This window comes from Columba livia, chromosome 6 (assembly GCF_036013475.1).
Source record: "Columba livia isolate bColLiv1 breed racing homer chromosome 6, bColLiv1.pat.W.v2, whole genome shotgun sequence".
NCBI lineage: Eukaryota > Metazoa > Chordata > Aves > Columbiformes > Columbidae > Columba > Columba livia.
The window spans coordinates 13,716,156-13,736,857 of record NC_088607.1 but is presented as its reverse complement, the minus strand read 5'-3'; the positions used below and the strand labels follow the sequence as shown (position 1 = coordinate 13,736,857).

The window sequence follows — 20,702 nt, the reverse complement described above, 5'->3', positions numbered from 1 at the left end:
TAGACAAGCCCTGAGCCCATCCCAGCACAAGGAAAGTGGCTGGAGTTAAAGGAGAAGGGAGATAAACAGAGCAAGAACTGGTTTATGCTCATGGTTTATTCTTAGGATAAACAAATCCATTGTCAAGTGTCATGTCTTGCCCCTTTTCTTCAAAGGAGGGGAGGAGAAGGAACTGGAGCGCAGGTGGTTCAAGGGAACAATGAGGACTATCAAGGAGGGAGGCGAAGGAAGGAAGGAAGGAGAACACTGCTTTGTTTCAGCAAGTCACCTTGTGTCTGCCGACCTGTGTGTGGGGGCAGCAGGCGTGTCTGCACGCTCGCACTCGAGGGCCAACGAGAAGAAATGCAAATGAACTCTCTTTCATCTCAAGTGAATGCAATTTCATTTAACTTGCATATGATTGTTCCTGCAGATTAGTTGTTGGTGCAGCTGGTAGCCAAGCCTTCCCACAAATGCAAGGGAGGTCTGTAGAGAAGCTGAACATGGGTGCTGCATTGCCTTGCCCATTAAGCAGTGTTCCAGCCTCTTAATGCAAGGGAATACCCTCCAGCTCTCTCTTGTAAGGGGACATATTTGTTAAAAGGTTTCTAAATATGTTTTCTTTGCTGCAATTGTATATCCTGCTGTACAAGATTTTTGTTACTGACTGCAAGAATAACTAAAAAGCAGCGTTACTAACTTGTAATGTGTGGTAATACTTCGCATTCTGGAGTCATTTGGATAGGAGAGGAACTGAATGTTTAATAGAAAGAAATAATAAGTTCCCAGTCCCCGAGTTCAAAGAGAATGTTAAATTGTGCCTTTTGTGCCCCCCCAAAAAAACTCAGAAGGCAATGAAAAATAACTCTTATTTAATAATTTATTTCAAATCTCCATGTGTGTAAGCCCCTCTGAGTTCTGTGGGCTTGAGTTGTTTTTTGAACAATGTAAGGCTTTTCGGTAAACGGCACAGCATAAAAGGAAATTATTCCTATAGAAAAACAGTGCAAGTAGGAAAAACAAACTTCATTGTGCTGCCAACTCGTGGAACAGCGTTGGGTGCGTAGGGCTGGCCCTCAGGAGAAAAGGGCCACTGCTCCACCTTGAAGCCACAGTCAGCGCAGCGTCGCAGCAAGGACAGGACTTCTACACCTCTCTGGCTTTGCTTTCTCAGGGTGCAACTTAGTCCATAAAAAAGACCATCCCCTGCAGAGACCATTTAAGGCAGTGGAAAGGGTTTAAGAAAGCTCAGTGGCAGGAGGGTAGGGACAGGGCTGCTCTCCTCTTCCAGTTCCTACTGTCCCTCATCACTTGCAGGGCTGCAGTGCCACCGCAGCAGATGGGTGTGTGTAATGCGGTCTTTTGGCTGGCAAGTTTCTCACCCCTTTTCCCTACAATGCTCCATTAATACAGCTAACTATAATTACATAGTATATACACTTATGTATGTATGTATAGATACATCTATGTAAAACTAATTTTGGTTGAGGTCTTGCTGCAACTTGCAACGCAAACAAGCGGGATTCTGGTCTGGTGGTTGGAGGACAGATGCGGTGAGCAGCAGGCAGCAGTGTGGCTTCCTGCAGGTACTGCTTCCTCTGAGCCGCCACCCCGCCCAAAAGCTGTTCTGCTGATGATGCTGTCTTCTGGGTTTATAAACTCATGATTGTGACCGTTTGGGCTCATTAGAGATCACCAGGCACCTCACTAAGAACAAAACAAGTTTGGTGTCCTGCCCAGATTCCAACTTGGTAATTACAGAGTGTCTTTCTGAATACTGGGGATGTCGGTGATTCCTCCTGCCTTAGTCTCTCAGTTATTCGCTGTGCTGCTGTATTACTGACCCATTCCTTTCCATGTGCCATTGCATCCCCCTTGCCACAGGCATTTACCCACTGCTTCCTTCTTTTTCCTTGCACTGTGAAGCCTGTAAAGTGCTCCAGCACCTGCCTGCCCAACAGGTGCTGCACAACTGCAGAAGGAATCGATGTCAACAAAACAAGTAGGTGTGCAGAGTGGCTGGGGCTAACCCTGCCATGGGGGAGACGGACGGGACTGCAGGAGTCACGGTTAGAAATGTCGTGTCTACCTCTTGCTCCCTGAGGTTTCTGCTGGTGCATTAAAAGGCAGGGAGCACTGGAGGTGAAGTGTGTGTCTGCTCTCTGCTCCCCTCGGCTCTCTGGGAGCTGCATCGAGACATTGGTCTAAGAGGGAGGGGTTCCCCAGCTCAGTGTATTGCTTGTCAGCCTCTACCTTGCAGCTGATGATCCCTATTTACCTGTTAAGAGAAGTAAATTTTGCTGGGAGGAATATTCCCTGTGAATCCCTCAGCTGTGCACTGATACTGTTATGCCTGCCAGGTGATCTGGGGAACCACACCCAGCACCTGTCTTAGGAAGCCAAAAAAAGCATTTCATGGCCTTCTGGACTTGGCCCGTTCCCTTCCACCCCTTTGGCCCATTTGTGGAGCCGGCTGTAGAGGGGGAAGCCCTTGTTCTCCCGGTAGATGTAGACACCTGTGATGGCGTTCCACTGGGGGCTCGGCTGGACGCCCTCCACTGGGAACTCCTGCACCAGCTCCTTCTCCTCCTTGTCCAGGGCCACGAAGCCAAAGAATTGCTTCACGTTCTTTGCCGCCAGGATCCTGGAGTGGACCTCGGCTGTGCGGCGGAAGAGCTTGTCCTCATTGGAGCGGTACTGGCCCCAGTAAGACTCCTGCCGGTAGCTCAGTGGCGAGCAGCAATGCTTCAGGCACTTGGTGAGGAAAACCAGGACCGCGACAATGCCGATGAGCAGCCAGCCGAAGAGCTGAAAGAGAAGAGAGAGGCTGTGTTAGGACAGGGCACGGTGGTTTTACCTACTCTGTGTGGCTTTCTCCCCAGCAAGCCTACCTGGGACTCGTATCTCAGCCTCCGTGTCACATCCTCCCTGTACTTGGTGAGGTTTGCTGGCACATCTTTACAGGGAAACCTGGCCAGCACCTCGGCCCCGTACTCAGCTGGGAACTTGTCCAGAGAGGACGGCCTGACAAACTCGCTGAGGGCGCAGATGTAAGCCTCCCCGCGCAGCAGTGAGATGACCGACCAGGTGACGGGCGCCACGGCTGCCCGGCCCATGATGGAGCCAAAGAGGAGGAAGGTGGCAGCAGTTGAGAAGTTCTTGGTACCGCGCTTGTGGCACTCAGCCACCACGTTCCAGGTGTGGTTGTTCCAGATGACACCGATGAGGAAGAGGGCCAGAGCTGGGACGCCGATGGCAGCCAGCCCGTAGATGTAGTTGCGGGCAGGGGAGCAGGGACAGTTGAAGGCGAAGACTGAGAAGAGCTCCTCGCTGCCCACTGTGCCCAGGGCCACCAGGCCATTGAAGATCATCACATCTTTGCTCTTGAAGAACAAGGAGAGAAAGCGGAAGTTCTCAGCGATGAGAGCGGCCATCTCGTCCTGGCGATGAGGGGATGAGGTGTGCCCTGCAGCAGGGGGCTGTGCTGGCCCACCTTCCAGCACTGACGGACACGACGATGGCGGGTGAAATGGCCTTGGGCAGGCTGTTGTGCAAGGGGCTGCTCCAGGAGCCTTCACCGCTGTCACTCCTGCCTGGCGTCCCAGCCTCTGGAAGTGGTTGCAGATATCAGGGATACTTAAAAGTGGCTAAAGAGGGATTCAACCTAAGCAACGAGGGAAATCTTGGTCATTTCAGTTTCTGACTAAACCAGAACCTCCAAATGTGGTCTGCAGCAAAGATTACCAACAGGACAGCTGTTTCTGCCCCTGTCATTTGCAGGTTTGTCGTCTTTCCTTCTCTTTGGTTTTAGTCACCTCCTGCAGAGGCAATTACTGTCAGCGTCGTTGCCGGACACTTGATGATCTCCCAAGCCTGCAACGAAGGAGGACGCTGTGTTACTGGGGAAACTGGACCGGAGCACTGGTGTTGGGATGCGTCCCCAGCCCTGCAGCTTGACTCACGCTAGTCCAGGTACACACAGCACGTGTGTGCTGGTGCTGCACTGCCTTGAAGGTGCTGTGTGTGGCTTTTATGTCCCTCTTTAGACCCGATGAGTTAATATTTAGTAACAGGCAAAGGTATGTCAGAGAGGCAGCACGAGGTGCTGTGAGATGGCTCAGCAGGTTTGGGGGCAGGGAAATGGAGAGGATCAGGCAGGAGCAGCCCCCACTGACAGAGGTGAGTGGATGCTCAGGGGCTGTCGCTACCAGGAAGAGAAGTTACTTTCTGGGAAAGAAGAGCGTATCTTGATGACCCGGGATCCAAACACCAAATGCCAATAGAGCTGCATCAGCAATTATGTAGGCGTTTTTGCTAGGGCTAGGTGTGGTGCTCCTTTCCCACAGCTGGCTGACATAACCATGCTGCCTGTCCTGGCTTGGCCTTGGACTGCTGGCCTCAGATTGAGACCCTCAGCCTGCACACTTGGTGCCAGAGATGCACTTCGCTGCCCTTTGCCTGTGCAACTTCCCCCAGCCCATTCTCCCAGTACAATGTTGATTATAATGGGATGCCTGCCTCACTGGCATGGCTGGCCCTCAGCTGTGTGGACTGCAGGCTCTCAGGACCAAGTGAGGGAAAGCACGTGCCCTGATTTTTTTTAAGGACAGGGAAATAATTTGAAAGTGTATCTGCTCCCTCCACGGTGATGCCAGCCCATCCCATCCCAGCTCCCCCATGCCACTTGCAAGCTGCATTTAAATAATTTCTTAGGTGACTTTCCATCTGTGCCACATCCCCACAGGGTTTCGTCTCAGGAAGCCCCAAGCACCTTGCTTGCTCTGGGAACCCTCACTCATGTGACAAAACCCGCAGGGCTCAGGGTAACTGCTGTCATCACGGTTTGCTGGAGACAGGAAGGACTCGGGCACCCAAATAACCGTCCCCGGCACCCTCTGCAGTGCTGGCAGCAGCGGGGCACACCCAGAGCTCCCAGGGAGCCTGACCCACAGCAGGGCTGCCCTGAAATCTGCCCCGATGCTGGCATCTCCCAGCCAGCGTGGGTGGAGCAAGGCTTCCCCTGGCCAGCCCCAGCTGTGGGGAGAAGTCTGCAAGGAGTTTCGTGCAGAGGAGGAAAAGGCACATTAATCCTTATGGTCCCTTGTACAAGGGTTGCTTGTGCACTGTGCTTTAAATCACTGTTGTGCTTTGGTTCATCTGCTGCCCCTCCAAATCCTCTTTTACCCCCTTTCTCTGTGGGGCAGTGGGAGGGAAAGGGAGCAGAAATTTGGCCTTGGTTCCCTGCAGTGTCTAACCCATGGCAGTCCCTTCAAAGTCATGCAGTGATATTGCTGAGTTCAAACACAAGCAGCCCTTAATGTCTTCCTGCATCTTCCCAGTTTTCCATATGCAAAACTCCCTCAGTAAAGGAGACAGACCAGATGAAAACTGCAGCCATGTGCTGGGAATCAGGCCCCCGGTTTGTGGTACCCCACATTTGCAGCCAGATGCTAAACCTGCAATCTTATTCTAGTGCGTGGGGTTCAAAACCCTGTTATTAGAGTTACCAGCAAATAGCGCTGATAAACAAGGCCCTGAGACCTTCCTGACAGTGCCCGGCAACCAGCAAAGCAAAAATAAAAGGAGGTGGCAAAGGGGAGTATGCCATTTTTGGGGGGGAATTACCCTTCCTCTGCTTGGGGGTTATGGTGCCTGTCCAGGAGAGGGGTGAGGAGGAGGGGTGGGGAGAAGGTGTTTGTAGCAAATAATTTCTTAGCAGCCTCTGTTAAAGTGTTTTCCCTGAAACAAACATGAAAGCAAGAAAAAAATGAAGTCACTTACTTGAAAAGTTGTTGAAACCAGTTCTGGAGCCTTCTCAGTTCTTTGTGTAGTTTTTGCTCCAGCTCTGGCTGTGGGGGGTTCCCGGCAGTGTGCAGGGCTGTACAGAAGTGGGGATGCAGCTGAGGTCAGGCTGATGGGCCAAGCAAAAGCTGGTAAAAACAGCATTAAGAGTTTGGCGGCTTCCTTTTTCAGTCTGCAATGCACGCTTGGCTGTCGGCTTTTAGGAGGAGGGAGGAGGTTGTTCTGGGGCCCTGTGTTTGGGTGGGGCGAAGAGTAGGCGCTTGGCTTCTATGGGGTGCAAGGCTGTGCCTTTAAAAAGAAAAAAAAAAGGAAAGGAAAGGCTGAGAATGAGTCACTGGAAAAAGCACATCGTCTTTTTTCAGACCCGCGATGCAGCTGTGCAGTCTGGCTGGGACAGCCTGGGGTTTGCCTGGAGGACGGCAGCGATGGGGTGCCTTGCTGGAATGTACAGGGGAGATGCCGGAACCCCCAGCCTGGGGAGTGGATGCAGCCCCCGTGGTTCCCAGGGGATGCAGTCGTGGATGGGAGAAGCCTTTGATCCCTTGTGAAGGGGCAGGAACTGCTGCTTTTGTGCACGGGAGCTGACAGAACTGGTGAGGAAGACAAGAGCCTGGTTGGTTTTTGGAAGAAGCAGGAACCCACCATCATGAGCTCTGCAGGGTGGCTGGGTTTCTTTCCCACCGCCTGGGACCCAGCAGCAGGGCTGGGGAGCCATGTGTGCAGGGCTGGGCGCAGGCCACGATTTGGCGAGTGCGGTGCATTCCTGCCCAGCTCGGCTTTTCCGCTCGCTGCTTCCTCAGCAGAGCGATGCCTGCGAGGCAGCTGAGCGCGCCTCACTTTCCTCTTCCGTTCCTCCCTTCTCTCTGCTGTCTGTCCTGTGGCTCCAGCACCTACCCAGCCTGTTGCAGAAGCTGGAAAGCCCCATCCTCCTTCCCCAGCCTCCTCCTGGCTGTGTCCCTGGGGTTAAACTCAGCCCTCCCAAGAAAATGTCTTCAGCACAGACAAATCTTGAGCAACACCCGTGTTCCCCTCTGCCTAGAGCAAAGCTAAGCTCAGCCTAGCGTTAGCAGTTCAGACGTGATTTCTAGGCTGAGTCCTTCTTCTTACCCCTGGATCTGGGATCCCAGGTGGTTTTTGCAGCTCGCAGGTGTTTCGGTGCAGTACACTCCCAAACCTCAGTGACTGCCTGGGACTGACTCCTCTCCTGCATCCACTGACTTGGCGAGGGGCCCAGGGCTCGGTCTGTGCTTGGGTGCTGCTGGTAACCAGGCTCAGCACTGAGACTGCAGTCTGGCTGAAATCCCAGGGACTGTGTTGGGGTGCCTAGTGAAAGGTCTCCTCCCAAAGGTGATGAAAGGTGGTCCCAAAATCCAGGAAAGAGAGGAGACCCTGCTTACTCTGTGGGGACTCTCTGCGACTGCTGAAATTGCAGCATGGGGGCAGAGCTCTGACCCTAAGAGTCTATAAACTAAAAGTGCAAAAGCCTCTCTTTGCAAATACACGCCATGTTTTCGCTATCTTAATGGCTCTGCCGTGGTGCCCGCTAGCCCTGCTTGCCATTGTGGGGACTCTGAGTGCGCCTTTGTTGCTGAGACATTGACAGTGCTGAACTGCAAATAATAGGAGTGGAAAATGCCTTTATCTTTTAATCTCCTTTGCTTTGTAAATCAGGTTTTTGTGCCTACTAATTTCTGGGCAGGTGCCTTATTTAAATTTTGAGGTGTGAAGATTAATGATAAATCTGTGTCATGCTCCTTTCTCCTGGGAGTCAGCTGGATTCTGCCTGCCCTTGACTATGGGCTTGCTAAGGCTTTCTTACAACACCTCAGAGAATTTCCTCGTCATTTTGGCCCTTTGTTCTCCTCTTCCCACCGATAATTAAGGTTTATGCAAACGACAGTCACTTCAGTTACCAGCCAGCCGTAATAAGCTGAACAAGAATGAGGCAGCAGAAATTTCAAGGAGATGAGCATTTTGAAAGGGATGTGGCAGGGGTAAAACTTGTCTCTCAAAAGGGGTTTTCCTTCTGCATATCAGTAATAAAATCAGGGCCACCAGGGAATGCTCTTCCAGGCTGTGATTTCCATAGTCACCTTGAGGGCCTGTATCCTGTCACCATTAGTTTCTGTGGAAATGTGCAGCCACCTGGTACTGGGTAGGGTTGACAGTGCCTCCCCGGCTTTCCCTCCGAGGGCCAGGGCTGGCTCGCCGCTGGCCACCGCTCACTGGCAAAGCACCCCGACTCGCGTGGCCTCAGCAACCCAGGCTTGGCCTGGGGGCTCTCCCAGTCCTTTTATTGCATTCAAATAAAGAAACGCCAACAACTTTTGTAAATAGCTTTTATAACCCTTTGTGCCTGAGCATAGAGTTTGAACAGTAGTCCTGAATTATTGATTTGGCTCCTTAAACAAACACCCAGGCAGGTTATTAACATCAGTCTTTGTGTCACGGAATAGTTGAGGTAAAATTGCAAGAACAAACTGTCCTGCAGCAAATCTGTGGCAGGGGGTCGGCCTGGGCCCTCATCCTCCATGCTGCTGAGTGATAGCTGCTCTCCGTCTAGATGTGGCTTCAAGGAGCATCTCTGTGGTCTCCTCATTGAACAGTACCTGTGACGCCAACCTTGACATTCCCATCACATGGAATACAACATGAGATGCCCCCTCACTAGCTTGTTGCTTGGGTCAAATTTAATTTAAAGCTTTTCTTATCCTGGAAGGTGTGTGTGTCTGTGGGGATGTAGTGTTTGGGGGGGTAATGGGGAGGCTTTTCAGTTTCACAGCTTGGTTTGAGAAAGGGGGCCCTCAGCTTGTTTCATCACCAGGGGATTTTTAATACTGACAAAACCCACGCATGCTACCCAGCGCTGAGCACGTGGTAAAAGAAGGGAAGTTTCACACATCTCATAGTGTCTGTCTGTCCGCCACAACACAAACCTGGTTCTTGGTGGTGTGGGACACACAGGAAATTGTGGTTTTCAGCATGCCCGGGTCTTGTCCATCATGGCCTGGGATAACTCTGCACAAAACTCCTTGCTTGAATTACCAGTGCTATAGGATTGGATGTGGGAGCAGATGGGATGGAAATGGCAAGGCCGAGTCCTTTGGGTGCCAATCCCCTGCAGCCCCCACGGCACTGCCTGTCGCCCCTACCCAGCTCAGATGTCCGCCTGCCTGCCCTCTCTCCAGCCCCTCTCCCAAAAGCCTCCGCACAGCCCTGCACCCTCTCACACCCAGCTGTAGTAGACAGCCATCTCCCTTTGGGGCACAGAGGGGTGCGCAGGGGGCTGCCCTCCCCCTGCCCAGCCGTTGCCACTGGGAAGGGCAGGTGGATGGAGGTGCAGTGGGGGCTTGCATCTGTGCCAGCTCTTCAGGGCTGTGTTCATGGTGCTCTGGTCAGTGATGCCCAGGAGCTTTTCGGCAGCTTCCCCGGCATCTGCAGGGGCTTTCCTGGGCAGGTGGCAGTGACCGGCTGTCAAGTCTGTGCTCATGCCCTCAAAGAACTGCTGGATGCAGACCTTGGCAAAGCTTCTGGCATGCTCCGCACATGTCTCGTCGAACAGCTTACGCTCAATGTCGATGTAGTGGGACCAATACCTGCTCTTCAGGAAGGCAGCCTGGGTGAAACAGGGCCGGAGGGATCTGACCAAGAAAGCCAGCATAGTCATCAGCAGCACGAAGCACCAGCCCAGAGCCTGCAGGGACGAGGGGAACCAAACCCATCACAGGCAGAACACACACCCAGCACTTCCCACCAGCCAGCAGGAGCCCCCTGGGCTGCAAACAAGCCTGGCTCCACTTTGAGTTGTTTGTCATTTTACTGAGTTTACATTGCAAATGCTGGACAAGGAGACCCAACGGTTAACATAATTGCATCTGCTCTGAAATTTGGTTCTATGCACCCACATAGGCAGCACCTCTCCGCTTCTCACCGTGTATGTCATCAGCAGGTAGAGACCTTAAATAACACCAGACCGAATCCTTCACCCAGCCCTCAGTCCTGCCTCTGGTACAACTGTGCCTCACTTGGGTCTGGGATAGTCTGTGTCCTCCGACTCACAGCTAATATCGGTCCGGATACTCCCCAGGTTTATGCATCTATCTAACCCTTTTCCTGAGCTGTTGGACTAGGCAACATCTATCATGGATAAGCCATGGCGACAGGTTTCCCTGTTAATGGGGTCTGACAGGAAGGGTGAGATGAGGGCAGAGCCAGGACCGGTCTGTCTTGTTCACCATTGGTCTCAGCGCAGGCTGCTGCTGGGCTGTGCAGGCAGAGCTCACGAGGTGAGCCCCGCTCTAAATACAGGCCCCTAAAAGTGCACCTGGGAGGGGTGTGTCTGGGTAGCACCTCTTGTTTTGCAGTTCCCAGTGCTTCCCGGTAGTTGGGAATTAGGGTCTACCCAGGAAAGTCTGCTTTTTGTCTTTGGAGAAGTTCCTGTGCCTCCATTTATTTTCTTAAATTGGGGACAATAACTCCTGTCTGCCCTAAGGAGGTTGGGGGAAGAGTTGTTTTTAAAGAGGAGTACATGAATGATCAGAGTGGGTCAAACCATCCTGTCTTGAAGGTGACCAGAAGCAGAGGGCCTGAGAGGAATTAAGCACAGGACAGGTGCTTAGTGGCACTTCTTCATTTGTGGTTGCCTGGAGTGGTTAATAAACATGCTCTGGCTGCTTTCATGCAAGTAGCAGAGGCAAGTGGCATAGACTGTTACCAGCTCATTGCTTGCACGCATGATAATAAGCAGCAAGAGCAACCATGAACAACCGGTGAGTTACATGAGGAGGATGACAGCCCACAAGCTAGCAAGTAACATCCACATCAGCTCCTTCTGAACTTGCTCTGAATGAACCTCTGTGTACAGCCTGGCTGTGTATCATTGCCCTGCAGTCCTGAGCTGGCCAGGCAGGAGGCGGGGACTGAATTATCAGGATGACCTACAGCTTTAGTCTCTACACCACACTGGAGGCATAAATCCCCAGAGCTGAGTCTGAACATCTTGTACCCTTGTGAAATCACCAGTCTCTGCTCTCGCAGCTTCATTTCAACAAGGAGGTTCTTTCACAGGAAAAGCTAAGGCTGGCAGTGCCTAACCTAAACCACCAGCAAAGGCACAGCCCTGATGCCTCCTACCTGCGAGATGCAGCGCAGGTACCTGACAGCCACTTCATTGGCAATGAGCTCCTGTCCATCGTAGATCTCCTTGCAGGGGATGCGGGCGAGGACCTGCTTCATCTCCCCTTGGGAGAGGCTGGGGTGGCTGCCATTGCCCAGGGTCTCCACGGGCACTGAGGTGCAGAAGGCGCAGGTGATGCACTTGCCGTCCAGCAGCGTCACCGAGACCCAGACCACTGGAGCGATCATGGCCCGCTGTGCCATGGAGCAGAACATGTAGCGCAGGACAGCTGGGTCCTTCCCTCGCTGGCCCTGGGGTCTCCTCCACTCCTCTGCCAGCATGGAGACATTGTTGTTCAGCACAAAGCCCAGCAGGAACAAGATGAAGGGGGGCACCAGGAGGATGCCCAGCCCGTAGACCAGGTTGTAGCTTGGCAGGCATGGGCAGCTGAAATCAAAGGCTGAGTATATCTGGGCACTGGCGAGGGCCATGATCCCACAGATGCCATTCATAAAGGACTCCTGGTTGGACTGAAGGAATTGGAAGATCATCCGAAACTTGTCCATCTTCCCTTGATGTGATTCCTCCTCTCAACGAAGTCCAAGCTATGGCCTTGGTTTACTTCATTTTTTCAAACTCCCTCGTCAAAGGTGAGCATCAACAAGCCTCTGTGCAGTTCACTGATTCAGTCATGCACTCTTACAGCCCCAATATTTAAAGCAGAAAATTATTTTTTTTTTTTCTGCTGATTTGGCTGCCTGCAAAAGTTCAGAATTTGCTTAATCGTGCTCTTCTTTGGATCTGTGGGACCTTGGTTGTTTCTGGTTTGCTGTCCTGGCTTTGTTCTTCTCCATGTCCCCATTTCTGCAGTCTCCTGGTCACCAGTCCCTGTGGCTGAAGGGTGCGGGTGTTACCATGGCTGTGCAATGTGTGCTCTTCAGAGCAATGTGTGCACTGGGCAGAAAGGGGAGTTGGCTGGTCGGCCTCAGTGAACCTGTTTGCAAATGCAGGAGGTGGATGCTCCTCCTAGGACTGAATGGGACGTCCCACCTTTGCCATACTGGCACACAGGGAAAAGCAGGGCATCAGAGCTTCCCTCACCTCCCTCCATGTCTGCATCACCCCAGCAGCATTTAATGCAAGTGCCTCACAGGTCTGCCAGACGCTTGGTCTGTACCTGGTTCTGCTTTACTGGAAAATGCCTTTTCTCTGTTTTATTCTGTAGAGGGCATGGAAGAGAAAAGGAAAGGCAGAGGAAGGAGAGATAAAGCTCCTGGTGCTCTGGGATGTTTTATCTGTACTGCCGAATTCTGTTATTCATTCCTCTCCCTCCTACAAATGTCCATTTTTCAGCCAGACCTACAAGGTGGCACTTGTAGCTCTTTGGTTTTCACAGCCCCATGCCCTCACGGCTTGCTAAAGTATCCTTTAAAACCTGACTCAAACTGTCTGGTGACATCCAGAGGCACACAGTGCTTTTCCTGACTTTAGGGCTGGAGAAAAACAGGCAGAGAAAGGAGAGAGGGCTGCAGGATCAGGGGTGCAGAGAATGAAACCTGCTCCTCAGGCAGGTCCTACTGAAAGCATCAGAGTTCCAATGTCAATGACAGCCAATGGTAAGACCAGGGGTAATGGGTTCAAACTGGAACACAAGAGGTTCCACTTCAATTTGAGAAGAAACTTCTTCTCAGTGAGGGGTGACAGACACTGGAACTGCCCAGGGAGGTTGTGGAGTCTCCTACTCTGAAGACATTCAAAACCTGCCTGGACACGTTCCTGTGTAACTTCATCTGGGTGTTCCTGCTCCAGCTGGGGGATTGGACTAGATGATCTTCTGAGGTCCCTCCCAATCCCTGACATTCTGTGATTCTGTGGTGCCTCTGCTTTCTTGGGAGATGGTCCCTGCCCAGCAGAGCTCTGAGATTCAGGTTTTCCCTCTTCCTTTCACCTACTTTCAATGGGCGTTTCTGAAGGGCTTGGGTGTACTTTACTCTAAATGGCAATGATAGAGGCTAAACAATCTTCTTGCAGCTGTCTCTTGTGGGTATAATCCCAGCCCCTGGATAAATTTGGGATGTGCAGCAACTGGGAATACAAGGTGGATGTGTAAGTCCTGCCAGTGACCTCCCTGGCCCAAGGGCAGCTCCTGTCCCCAGAGGTTTCTGATCTGTACCAGATGACCTGCAGGCATGGACGGTGCAGAACCCTTCCTGCCCATCAGGCCAACGGGTACCAGCAGCCCTTGGGGGCTGAGGGTAGAGTGGAGCTGCTGCTCCTCTGAAGATCTCTCAAATCCTGCTGGGAAGGGCAGAGCAAGGACTACCTGAGCCAGCAATGTGCATGCATTTAGCAGGAGGGGCTGGGGCTGGGATTTGGCCATATGCCTTGACTTGAGGCTAAGGCATCCAAGGACGCGTTTCCCATGCAACCAGTGCATAGTGCTGAGAGTGTTGAACTAGGTGGGTGCTGGACAGGCCTGTCTGTACAGCACGGAATTGCTGACAGCTTAGCCATGCCACTTTACCTGGGCTTGTTAATTCAGTAGCAACACGAGGTGACCTGGACCCCAGGGGACCTGAGTACCTGCATTGCCCTCCCTGCTCTTTGCACACCAGGAGCAACCTGGGCAGAGCCAGCTCAGGTCTGTGATGGACATGTCCCACGTGTTGAGACTGGGGTGCAAAGCTTCCCCACCACTTCCATCCCTTTCTCCTTTCACAAGGGCATGGCTCAGTTCAGTTCATTGCTGTCAGCTCTGCAGACCCAGGGGCTTTCTGGTGCAGAGATCCTGTGCACAGTAGCCAGCACGGAGCCAACCAGGCAGACTCTTCCCCAGCTTGCCAGAACTGAGACAAACACTAGTGAGATGTGATAGCTATGTTTGGGCCAGGCTTAGCTCCTACAGCACAAACCTGAAAGAAGTGGATTGTGTTGGCAATGCTCGCCTGCATCCATTTCCAGTTCACAGAGAAACTTTGACACACTAGGTTGCTCCCTCAAGCTGCCCAAAAAATGGGGAATATTGGGACTACAAGTGGCTGTAAAGCAGATGGTTACAGTATTGACTGCCAGCCAGATGTTCAGTCCCTCTGGTCCAGGCCCCACCAGTGCTGTTGGCATGAGTATCAAACATAGATCTGACTGTCTGGGCACCAGCGTGGCTGCATTGGTGGCTGTGAGACACGTCACCAAGGCAAGCTGTGCGTAAGTGGGTGGCATACAGGAGACACTTTTCCTCAAGGTTTTGCAGTGTGTCAGTAGCAGAGGTAGGAAGCCAAACCAGGTGTTTTGACCATTAGTCAGTGCTGCACTTTCTGACGTCTCCCCCATACCAGCCCTGGGACTCAGTTGACAGTGCCAAGTTCACCCTGAGACACCACCACAGAGGTGACCACAAAGCACATGGGCAATACTTGGGCAGTGTTAGCTCTGCCTGCTGTGGAGAGGTTAATTGCATGATCTCATCAAACGGGAAGAGATTTGGCTGCATGAATATAGATGAGGCTTATTGTATTGCTGTCTGAGAGCTCAGGCTGGCTTCCCTGTTCATCTGGTGAGTGGCTTTTTGAAGGGCAGTTCACAGCAAAGCATGTGTGAATCAACCTCATAAAAAGCAGAGAGCTTTTTGATCTGCAGGAAAACTCTGCCTTTCATTAAACATGAAGGAGGGGTCTGAGCTCGCTGGGTGTGCAGCACTGGCCATTCTCATTGAAGCCCACAGTAAGTCAGTGGGATTCAAACTGGAATAGAAGCCAATGCCTGGGTTTTTCTTTCTGTGTTGCCTTGTTAGGGAGGACCTTCTTTTCATGAGTTTGCAACAGGAAGTTCACTCCAACTGATTTGCAAGAGAAGGCAGAGTCGCTGCTTCTTCCCACAATCTCAGCCTGCTTGTGCTTTGGGAATGAGGTTCTGGGAGAGGAGATATGTGCCCAAGTCCCTCCCAGTGTGGTGCCCTGCATCTGGATGCCAAGACAGGCACCAAGCCAGGGAGTCAGGGAGACCTTTTTGTGTACCAGTCAACATAGCATATAGAGATGAGTGACAGGAAAACACTCAAAATTCCAACCAGGAGAGTTGAAGACTGGAGAAGCTGTTTCTGCAGTTAGCCCTGCTGTTTCCCAGGCTCTTGGCAGGTGAGGATCCCTGAGCACGTCAGACACGCCTGTAGGTTGCGCATCAGACCAGTCCTGAGAGACAAAGAGCTGCTGAAGATAATGAACAAGCCCCTCTGCTCCAACTCCCACAAAAGGGTGCACAGTCCTAGCAGATCTGGTGGGAAGGGACCTCAGGAGATCATCTAGTCCAGCCATTCTGCTCAAAGAACACTCATGGGCACATCTAATTGGGTTGTGAATATCTCCATGGATGGAAGTGCCACAATCTCTTTGGGCAGCCTGTTCCATCACCTTTGAAGTAAATAAGTGTTTTCTTTGGTTTAAATGGAATTTCCTGCATTTTGGGTTTGTGTCTGTTGGCTCTTGTCCCATCATGGGGTGCCACAGACAACTTACCACTATGGAGAAGATTTCTTCTCTGTCTTCAAAGGGGAACACAGCATGGGACTCAGGGAGGCTGGGAGGGATAAAGACCCACAGGCCCATCCAATTGGAGCTACACTGTGACCAGACTGACCCTCCCAGCAGTGTGTGAGCCTTGCAGACCTGCAAAAGCCTACGGCAGCTCCCTTAAATCATCTGGTTTTCTCCCTCGTGATACAGATAACAAAGCTGTTCCTCTTCTGCTTTTTTGCATTTCATATTTTGTGGCCACACTTGGGTGACTTTAAATTTGAGAACATGGAAAGCAGCTTGCAAAGAGGAGCGGCAGACCTCTGCTCTGAGCTGATTAGGAAAATAGCCAATTTGACTAGTGTGGAGTGGTGAGTCTCACCTGAGTCTCAACCTGAGATTTGTGATGTCATGTCCAATAAATGCAATCCAGAGATGAAATTCGAAGTGCAATGCTGGTTTCATAAAGATAGCTCAGAAGCTCCCTGGACCTAAAAAGCTCCTGATGGAAAGACCTCTGTGTTGTTCCTGAATGGCACAGGGCACAGCTAGGATTGTGCTCTCTCTGAACACGTCCAGTGGAGCTCAGGGATTCAGCTGGAGCTGATTTTGCCATGCAAATAAGAAAAACTCTGCAGCCCATCCCTCTGCACCCCACAGCTCCTGGCTGGACCCCAGATGGCAGAGGGGTGCAGCTGCCCACAAGTGGGCCCTGGAGTTGTTTGGCCTCCCTGTGTTTTGCCAAACATCTCCTCCCTCTCTGACCCTGTGCACACAAAAATCCTGGGGAGGAGGTGACCCACCTCCCAGCAGCTCGACGAGTTAATTTGAGGGACTAATATGTATTTTCAATTCGACCATTCAGTTTGGATTTAGTCACAATGTGGTGGCGGGTTTCTTTGCCCCTTTCCCACTCTCTTCTTTCCTCCTAGAGGCCCTGCTTGCCATGTCCATCTGTGCACAGCCAAGATGTTTCTTCTTCCCTCCCTCTCCTCACAGCCCCTTCACCTTACACCCCACGCTCCCAGGGACAAAATGGGCATCAGTACGAGCCTCAGCCTGAAGAAATATATGTGTCTGTACAGAGTTAATTTGCAGTAAAGACTTTAATGCGTCCAAGCAGCAATGCTGAACAGAAACATCAATCAAACAGGCACCACAGTTGGCACCATCTCCAACAGGGTCTGGAAAAAGGTAGATAAGAAAGTAATTAGCATTAGAGGCTCAGAGATATGGTTACATTCAAACAGTTTTGAAACTAGGGATGGAAATGCCCAACTAGGTGATGCAAGGATGAGCCTCTGGATAGATTGGTTTGTACTAAATCTAGTAGGGGACTGTTTAAAATCCAGGTTGAGCCTTCGCCAGCAGAGTCAGCATGTCCTTTCCATGGCCCAATGCTGGTGCTTTGAGCAGCCACCTGAACCCCAGCACAGTCCCCTGGCTCCCACTATGTCATACAAAGGCTCCATCTCCTTTCCTTCTGCAAATCCAACCCAGTCCAGGGACACTTATCCAGAGGTATCTTCAATTAAATTTGTGCTGCTCCATGAGTTTCATTGTGTTGCCATATTTTGTTTTGAAAATGCATGGAAATATTGATGGGTTGCTAGAGGGAGGCTGAACAGTTTGACAGTTAGGCTGGGGGCAGCCAGAGCTCTCAGAAGGCAAGACATAGGAGGTGGTTTTGCCTTTTTGAGTAAACATGTTGGGTGTGGTACTAAAAGAGTTGCCAACTAAATTATTCCAGTGTCAGCACTGCTAACTTTCCGAACCAGATTTCATTGAAATGGGCAGGAGCTCCTCACACCTCTGTGAAGCTGCTGCTCCAGTCAGTTTGCATACACAGTGGTTAAATCTTTCCTCAAGCCAGAAGGGTTTTATCACAGCTGTAAGGAGCTGCAAACTCTGATATGACAAAAGCTCTACACTGAGCCCTTGTTTGAGAAATGTTCTTAGCAGTGACTGAGTCTGGGACATTTGAATCTTAAGTGCTGGGCATCACTAGTTTATTTTGAAAGTTTTGCTAAGCCTGCCCTGGAGCTGAGCCTTTGGGGTTGGGGTTTTGAAGGAAGCTGTGGGCACCACTGTTATCTATCTGTTGGTAATTGCTTTGGGCAGATACATGACAGTGTCCATTCAGTGTCTGCAGGATAAAGCTCCCTTTACACACTGATGTGCTGGGGGAATTTGGGGCGGGTACCAGAGCTGTCTGCCCATAGCAGAGGAGATTTCTCTTGTCCCAGGGGACACCTCTGGGTCGCCTGGCAGACATCCAAGGGAGGCTTCTCATAGTACCACATCTTCAGAAGTTTATTCACCTGGTCCTGATCTGTGATGCCTCGGAGAAGATCTTCTTCTCCTTCAGCCCCCTCTCCCGCCTCAGGCGAGCTGAAGCTGTGCAGTTTGATCTCTTCCCGCATGCTTTTGAAGAAGTGGAGGATGCACTTGTGAGCAAAGAGCCGGCTGTGCTCACAACAGGTTTCCTCAAAAATCTTTTGCTCAATATCAATGTAGTTGCTCCAGTGTCGTGCCTGCAGGAGGGCCGTCTGATTGAAGCAAGGTCGAAGCCAGCGGACAAGGAAAGCTGCTATGATAAGGATCAACAAAATACTCCAGCCGAGTGCCTGGGTGACAAGAAATAAGCAATGGAGCAGGAGCAAGACAGGAACAAGGACAGGCACGAGCTGTCTGCCTGTATCTCTGAGACAGCGGATTTGTGTGGCTGGAGGGGAGATGTGGCATATTTGACTCCTGTCCTTGATCTGTCCCTGGAGCCCAACACCCCTAAACTGAACTCAGAGGGTGAGTATAATCTCCTCACAGTGAACATTATCTGTGCACCAATAGCTCAGTAGAATAGTGTTTGCAAAGTTTAGCCCAGAGCAACCAGGCGTTTGCTTTGGGCATGGGGTGCTCCTGGGGAAGGGGATTTCAGTGCTCTCCTCTTGGCACTCCAGTGATGTTCACCTGCCACCTACACCAGCTACAGGGCCCAGGAGGCCCTTCAGGAGGGTGAAGACAGACATGCAGCTCCCTTTGGTAAGAAGGAAAGGCTTGTTTTCAATGCACTCCCACCGGTCCTCATCCCTGACCTGGCACTCCCACACCAGGAGCAGGGACCAGCCAGGGCTCCACTCCCCATTGTGTTCTGTTGTCCTGTTGTTCCTGAGCAAGATGCTTTTATCTGTCTCAGCTTGTACTGTCCTTAAAACAGCAGGTCCTATCTGTGAGGTTAGCAGTTAGAATGGTCTTCTGACACCGGACAGGGCCTTAGGAGACACATTCCTTGCAACCTGCTTTTTATTATCTGGGTTTAGAAGTTGCTGGTTCTTCTAGAAACAAAGTTCTATTAATTAAACCAGCCTTTATTTCCTTCCTTTTCTCTACCCCTATTGACTCTTGAGATTACTACTGAGGATGGCTATATTTTGAGGCATAAAGAAGCAAAAAGCAGTCTTGCTCCCAGCCTGACCATCATGAAGCTATGATAAATCAAGAAAGAGCAGGAACGGATGACACATGCCCTGGGCACATCACCAACATGGGGAGCTCTGCTGGCAGTGACCTACCTGGGACCAGCAGCGCAGGTACCTGGTCACTGCCTTGCGGGACGTGTTGTTCCTCATGAACTCGTCATCCTTGCAGGGCACTTTGGCCAACAGCTGCTGCACCTGCACCATGCTGGTGTTGGCGAAGCCCACAAACTTCTCAGGATCCACAGAGCTGCTGAAAGCACAGGTCAGGCATTTGCCATCCAGGAGGGTGACTATGATCCAGACGACAGGGGCAACCATGGCTCGCTGCATGATGGAGGAACACATGTACCTGGAGCAGAAGAGAGACGAGTGAGTGGGTAAATGCTGGAATCTTTCTCCTCATCCAGAGCCTTGATGGACACAGGCTGCCCTATGCCGAACAGTCCTCCTGGAGCCAGGGAGCTGACTCCCAGGACTGTCCTCAGCACTACTGCAGCTAATGCCTCTTCTGCTCTGGGATCTCTTTGTTGGTGCTGCCTCCCAGCAAGGTCTGTATCAATGCACAGCATTGCTCTGCATGCTGCCTGCATTCGATGTGGTACACGGTCCTCCCATGATACGCTTGTCTCAGCTGTATGCTTATGTCTTCCATGCACAAATCCTGGTCAGGTCTCCCTTGTCTTCTTTATTCAATCTTTATTTTCTCATCAGCTGAGTTTCTACCTGGAAAATCACTTTTCTCTGCAACCTTTCTTGCCCCACTCTGTGCCAATCTGTGCAGTGGGAAAAACTTCGTATGTATAATAACAGACTGAATGTAATTCTGCCCTCCCTTCCACCAGTGTAAGTCAGTAAAAACTCAGATGAAGGGAGGGAAATCATAAGGCTGTTGATAAAGAATGACCATAAAGGAAGTGCCATTCTTTCTGCACATTCAGATGCCTCATCCGCTTGCATGTATGAGCCCCAGGAGAAACCCTGAGTGTCCATCAGAGTGCAGGCAGCAAGGTTTCCAGGGTGGCAGCATAAATAAAAGTTAGCATCTAGGCTGGGGAGGGGACAAGGCTCTGCCTTCACTTCTGCTGTGGTCACCTGGGAAGCACATACCGTGCCCTTGCCCCTCTAGGCTCACAGGGAAGGTTCTCAGGAGCTGGGCTTAGAAGAAAATGAATTACCAGGAAGATGCAAGATACGGAGGCGAGACAGCTAAGCAGGAGGTGAAAACAGGGACACTGCTTCTGAAGCAAACCCCACCTGATGACAGCGAGGTCCTTCTTTCTGCGCCCCTGAGGTCGCCTCCACTCCTCCAGCATCACCAGGGACTGTCTGTTGAGGATGAGGCCACAGAGAAAGAGAGCAATGGGGGGTACGAACATTATCCCCAAGCCGTATGCCATGTTGTACCAGGGCAGACAAGGGCAGCTGAAGTCAAAGCAGGTATACATCTTTACACTAGCCAGGGCTAACAGCCCACAGATCCCATTCATTACAGACTCTGAATTGGACTGGAAATACTGGAAGATTGTCCGGAAACGGTCCATCGTGTTCGTTCAGCCAAGAGTGATCCTCCTGGGAAATTCCTGTGCTGCTTGGCACAGCCAGTCCAGCTCTTTCCCTCCTGATGCTGCAGGGTGGGGGATGCGGCTCAGCCCGCAGTCGGTCAGGGCAGGAGGATGGAGATGTAAGAAAGCTCCTGTGGTAGGGCAAAACCTTGTCCTGGGGCTTCCTCACTGGCACGTGGCTTTCACAAGTCTGGCTCCCACCCAGTGGTTATCTCCTGGAGCAGTTGGTAGCTTTTCTAGGTGAGCAGATGGATAC

General features: G+C 51.5%; 3 protein-coding genes across 3 annotated transcripts; all 3 read right to left on the bottom strand.

The window, feature by feature from the left end:
- Nucleotides 1–841: 841 nt before the first annotated feature.
- Nucleotides 842–6,657, bottom strand: CALHM2 (calcium homeostasis modulator family member 2). Its single transcript, XM_005508539.3, has 4 exons — nucleotides 6,424–6,657; nucleotides 5,761–6,069; nucleotides 2,871–3,852; nucleotides 842–2,787 (listed from the first exon to the last, which is right to left on the bottom strand). Exons 3-4 carry the CDS (start codon nucleotides 3,411–3,413, stop codon nucleotides 2,371–2,373), a joined length of 960 nt encoding a protein of 319 aa, XP_005508596.1. The 5' UTR covers nucleotides 3,414–3,852; nucleotides 5,761–6,069; nucleotides 6,424–6,657; the 3' UTR covers nucleotides 842–2,370.
- A 2,220-nt stretch (nucleotides 6,658–8,877) lies between these two features.
- Nucleotides 8,878–11,596, bottom strand: CALHM1 (calcium homeostasis modulator 1). Its single transcript, XM_005508563.3, has 2 exons — nucleotides 10,915–11,596; nucleotides 8,878–9,475 (listed from the first exon to the last, which is right to left on the bottom strand). The coding sequence occupies exons 1-2, from the start codon at nucleotides 11,461–11,463 to the stop codon at nucleotides 9,008–9,010; spliced, it is 1,017 nt and encodes a 338-aa protein (XP_005508620.1). The 5' UTR covers nucleotides 11,464–11,596; the 3' UTR covers nucleotides 8,878–9,007.
- Nucleotides 11,597–17,570: 5,974 nt separating this feature from the next.
- On the bottom strand, nucleotides 17,571–20,425 carry CALHM3 (calcium homeostasis modulator 3). The gene is made up of 3 exons (XM_005508564.3): nucleotides 20,139–20,425; nucleotides 18,978–19,233; nucleotides 17,571–18,032 (listed from the first exon to the last, which is right to left on the bottom strand). Exons 1-3 carry the CDS (start codon nucleotides 20,423–20,425, stop codon nucleotides 17,571–17,573), a joined length of 1,005 nt encoding a protein of 334 aa, XP_005508621.2.
- Between the last annotated feature and the right edge of the window lie 277 nt (nucleotides 20,426–20,702).

Excerpts from the sequence above, each read along its gene's own strand:
- CALHM1 (XM_005508563.3), bottom strand. The coding sequence starts at position 11,463 with ATGGACAAGTTTCGGATGATCTTCCAATTCCTTCAGTCCAACCAGGAG. Across the intron at positions 9,476-10,914 it reads ACCTGCGCTGCATCTCGCAG|GCTCTGGGCTGGTGCTTCGT; the intron begins GTAGGAGGCATC and ends TCGTCCCTGCAG.
- CALHM2 (XM_005508539.3), bottom strand. The coding sequence starts at position 3,413 with ATGGCCGCTCTCATCGCTGAGAACTTCCGCTTTCTCTCCTTGTTCTTC. Across the intron at positions 2,788-2,870 it reads GGCTGAGATACGAGTCCCAG|CTCTTCGGCTGGCTGCTCAT; the intron begins GTAGGCTTGCTG and ends CTTCTCTTTCAG.
- CALHM3 (XM_005508564.3), bottom strand. The coding sequence starts at position 20,425 with ATGGACCGTTTCCGGACAATCTTCCAGTATTTCCAGTCCAATTCAGAG. Across the intron at positions 19,234-20,138 it reads AAGGACCTCGCTGTCATCAG|GTACATGTGTTCCTCCATCA; the intron begins GTGGGGTTTGCT and ends CTTCTGCTCCAG. Across the intron at positions 18,033-18,977 it reads ACCTGCGCTGCTGGTCCCAG|GCACTCGGCTGGAGTATTTT; the intron begins GTAGGTCACTGC and ends CTTGTCACCCAG.